The sequence below is a fragment of the Aplysia californica genome, unplaced genomic scaffold (genome assembly GCF_000002075.1).
Source record: "Aplysia californica isolate F4 #8 unplaced genomic scaffold, AplCal3.0 scaffold00231, whole genome shotgun sequence".
In the NCBI taxonomy this organism is placed as follows: Eukaryota; Metazoa; Mollusca; class Gastropoda; order Aplysiida; family Aplysiidae; genus Aplysia; species Aplysia californica.
This window is the reverse complement of record NW_004797501.1, coordinates 530,800-534,701: the sequence shown is the minus strand read 5'-3', so window position 1 is coordinate 534,701 and position 3,902 is coordinate 530,800. Positions and strand designations below refer to the sequence as shown.

Sequence of the window (3,902 nt, the reverse complement as noted above, 5' to 3'; positions counted from 1 at the left end):
ATGGCGTTATTACTCAATATGTGGGCTTCATTTAAGTTAGGTGAATATTACTGCTTTTCCTGGGGCATTTTCACCTTACTTCTCGAACACCCTTTAAAGTATATCTTAATACGTTCAACGAAAACCTGAACTACTGCGTGAAGGGCCTTGTCTAATTTCCCAGTGTATTTACTAGTTAGAAACGATGCTCCTTGAAAACTTGAATACAATTTGACAGAAAAGTACGTTAATTCGATGAGACATTTCAAATGATATCCTTGCCTGGGTGAGAAGGTTCACAGAACAGCACGGTGGAATTTTTTTTTCGATCTGTTTTGGAAGAATTTCTTATTGCTTAATAGCGTTGTACAGGGTTTTCTTGCAAATTCTGTTCATTGGATAGCCTCGTTCATAACATTTTAAAAGTATGTCTGTTTGTTTGTCTGTCTGTGTGTTTATGTATTCGTTTGTGAGTATTTGTGTGTGTGTGTGTGCGTGTGTGTGTATGCGTGTGTATGTGTGTGTGTGTGTGTGTGTGTGTGTGTGTGTGTGTGTGTGTGTGTGTGTGCGTTTGTGTTTGTGTTTGTATGTGTGAACTGCGTTCTTAGTCACGAGGCATCATTATCCTATAAGTCTGTGAAAATTCCTCCAGATTTTAGAACGGTTGTGAGAGAACTGCTGGAGCGTAGTTCTGACTCGGAATGAATCGTCTTGTAACCCAGCTCCGCATAGACATCTGCACACTTCCGATCAATAGCCGTGACCGTGGTCATCAACGCTGAGTGTCTCCATTTGTTCATGGTAGCCGTGGAGTCTTTTTTCATAAAACCAAATGGTGCATTGGATTTTTCGTTGTTGGCGTAACCAGAAGTAATTTTCTGCACGAATGTTTTGGACATTTCGTTGAACTCCAGTTGAGTGAAATTGAACAGACTCTCTGCGTAATCCATTGGATTCAAGGCGCCGTCTTCGTACCTGAACGCCTTCATCCGACCCGGGTACTTGTCACTGAGTAGCTTGAAGGCCGCAATGTCCCTCCTCAGTTTGTTGCAATGACTCTCCGCGATCTGAGCTGTCCCGTTGTCGATATTGAAGTTGCCGAAAGCCTTGGACTGGGAGTAGAGGACAGCCCGCGGGTCTCTGAAATAACAAGTTTGGATCAATCAATTGCAGTAGGTTCTAATTCAGTGAAAAGTCTCAGGACAATTTTGATATTACGTTACCTTAGAATTACCACGGCCTATCTGCTCAGTACCTAGTTTTGAGAAATTTGACGTCAAATTTTGAGTTTTACAATAAACACGTTTTTAAAAAAAATGCAGTTCTTCGAATATCTTGACACACATTTGGTTTCGGACCTCATGGTCCTATGGGCCTATGACATGTACAGGCCTACCGGACAGGATTTTGACAGTAGACAAGCCGTACGGCCAGACGAAATCGAGGAAACTTGGTTTATTATTATAGAACTCCACAATCGACCTGAAGGCGGCCGCACCTTGTGAGCAACATATTCTACACACTAGGCCTTGTCTGGGGGAAACTTCACACACGTGTGTGCACCTCGCGAGCAACATATTCTACACACTAGGCCTAGTCTGGGGGAAACTTCACACACGTGTGTGCACCTCGCGAGCAACATATTCTACACACTAGGCCTTGTCTGGGGGAAACTTCACACACGTGTGTGCATCATGGCGCGCAAAACATAAAAATGTGCTGGAATGGAAAATCCTGAAAAACAAAACGAAACGAGTCACTCGCGAGCCATAACCCAATTTTGATACGCCGTTTCTGCATCTGAGATTATTTTGTTTTTATCTACGACGTAATTTTCTAAAAATTTGGAAATTTGTTCAGTTGTCCCCGGCGCAGCAAACTTCAAAGGCCGGATGGCCGGACGTCAAATTCACAAGCAGCGGCTGTGGGTTTTTTCATCCGGCCGGCCGGCCATTCACCGGATGTTCGCCAACGGTTTGAGCCGCGTTTCTTATTACACGTTACGGCCCAGAAACCTGTCCGGTCGGCCTGCACATGTAATAGGCCCTGTGGTAACTCAAAACGGCCAGAATACAAAATTCAGATAAAACTTTGTAATTCTAAGGTAGCAATAAGTTCCTTGAATCTTTCATAGTACACAATTTTGTAGCATCATTTTTCTCAAGGGGCACGGGGAAAGGGGGTGGGGGGGGGGGGGAGGGTCAAGTATTATTTAATAAAACAAATTGTCATGCCAATAGCTAGAAACTGTAAACGGTTAGCTCATGCAGTCCGTGCAACTGAGGTAAACAACTTGAGCTATGGACTTGAGCATGAAGTCATATTATTCAGTTTACAGCTGAGAAATTGCAATCAAAACCTCAACATAAGAGATGTGTTATAGGGTATTTATTTCAATGAGTGTTATTATTATGTGGCTCTAATCTAGTTTAGATTTCTAAAATGACCAGTTACTTGTAGTTTCATTGCTCATACAAATAGAAAAACAAACACACACACACACACAAACACACAATGCACACAGACAGACAGGCAGACAGATGTAGAAGGGGATAGGGAGGGAGAGACATGCGGACGGACAGAAAGACAGAAAGACATACAGAGAGACAGAGAAACACACACAAATAGATACATAATTATCAATCGAAAGACAGAAAATTCCTCATAGATCACGCAGTGAAAGAGCAAGACGACTTAAATGAAGAACTTAGAGGTCAGCTCAGATATTATGTTCGCTGTTTCGCTGTCGTGGCTCCCGCTGAGAGATAACCCCCCCTCCCCCCAAGAAAACAAACAAACAAAAAAGGAACAAACACACAAACACACACACAACCCCCCCCCCCCCCACACACACACATTGCTTTCCGTTTCAAAGTGATATCCAGGGGGGGGGGGCAGGATCATTCGATATGAAACTATTTCACTCGAGAACATTACAGCCGCATACTTTTGAAATAGCACCCCCCAAAAAAAACAACAACAACAAAACAACTATTAAAGCTGCGCACCATCAGAGCCGTGCACTTTTTGACGATGAATATGGTTATAATTACTTTGCCGATTACCAACAAATGCCATCCAACAGTTTCATTTTAAGTACCCTCTCCATTTTATTGGGCTTGGACCAGAATCAATTAGATTATAAATATATTGGACGAATTTGGCTTTTCATGTGTAAAAACATATATAAAGGACAGTGACGATTTTTAAAATGTGCGGTGACGATTTTTAAAATGTGCGGGCAGCATTTTCTTGCTCATTCAGGATAAACGTTGAAGTTGTGAGACTTGTCCACCTGCGTACATTTGCTTGTAACACATTCTCCCTTCCTCTTTCTTGGCAGTGCCTTTCTATTTGGTTTATGTTTTTGGTTTTAGCTTAGAAGTGATCTAGAAGTCGCATAACGTCTTGAGAAAGACGCTTGGGTTTGGACGGGGGCTGTACAGAGTAGTTTTGTCAAGGGGACTGTAACTGCTGAATGGAATTGGCAATCCCATTTTACTGATATCGTTAAAAAAGTGCGTGGCTCTGAAAATGCGTGGCTTTAAAAGATTTTTTTTCGTACAAGAAGTCGTCCATGGAAACACGTTGCTTGTTAAAGCAAATAACCAGATAAAAAAGAATGCTCCCTCTTTATTCTCTTGATAGTTCGTACTAAATAAACTAAGCCCTGGAATAGGCATGAAAGGATCTTTCCGAAAGCAAAACGTTTGGCCCAAAGAAAACAGTAAAAAAAAAAAAAAGAAAGAAAGAGTTACAGATTCGAATGAGGCATTAAGGGAAACTCCACATATGTTCTTCTTCTCCTTCTTCTTCTTCTTCTTCTTCTTCTTCCTTTTCTTTTTCTTCTTCTTTTTCTTCTTCTTCTTCTCTTCTTCTTCTTCTTCTTCTTCTTCTTCTTCTTCTTCTTCTTCTTCTTCTTC

General features: G+C 41.7%; 1 protein-coding gene across 1 annotated transcript in view; it reads right to left on the bottom strand.

Moving 5' to 3' along the window:
• Positions 1–296: 296 nt before the first annotated feature.
• LOC101856268 (carbohydrate sulfotransferase 5) overlaps positions 297–3,902 on the bottom strand; it is a gene marked incomplete in the record, with an annotated part of 27,736 nt that continues 24,130 nt past the window's right edge. Inside the window, 1 exon segment of the mRNA XM_005099955.3 lies at positions 297–1,119. Coding sequence (XP_005100012.2) covers positions 606–1,119 — 514 coding nt within the window.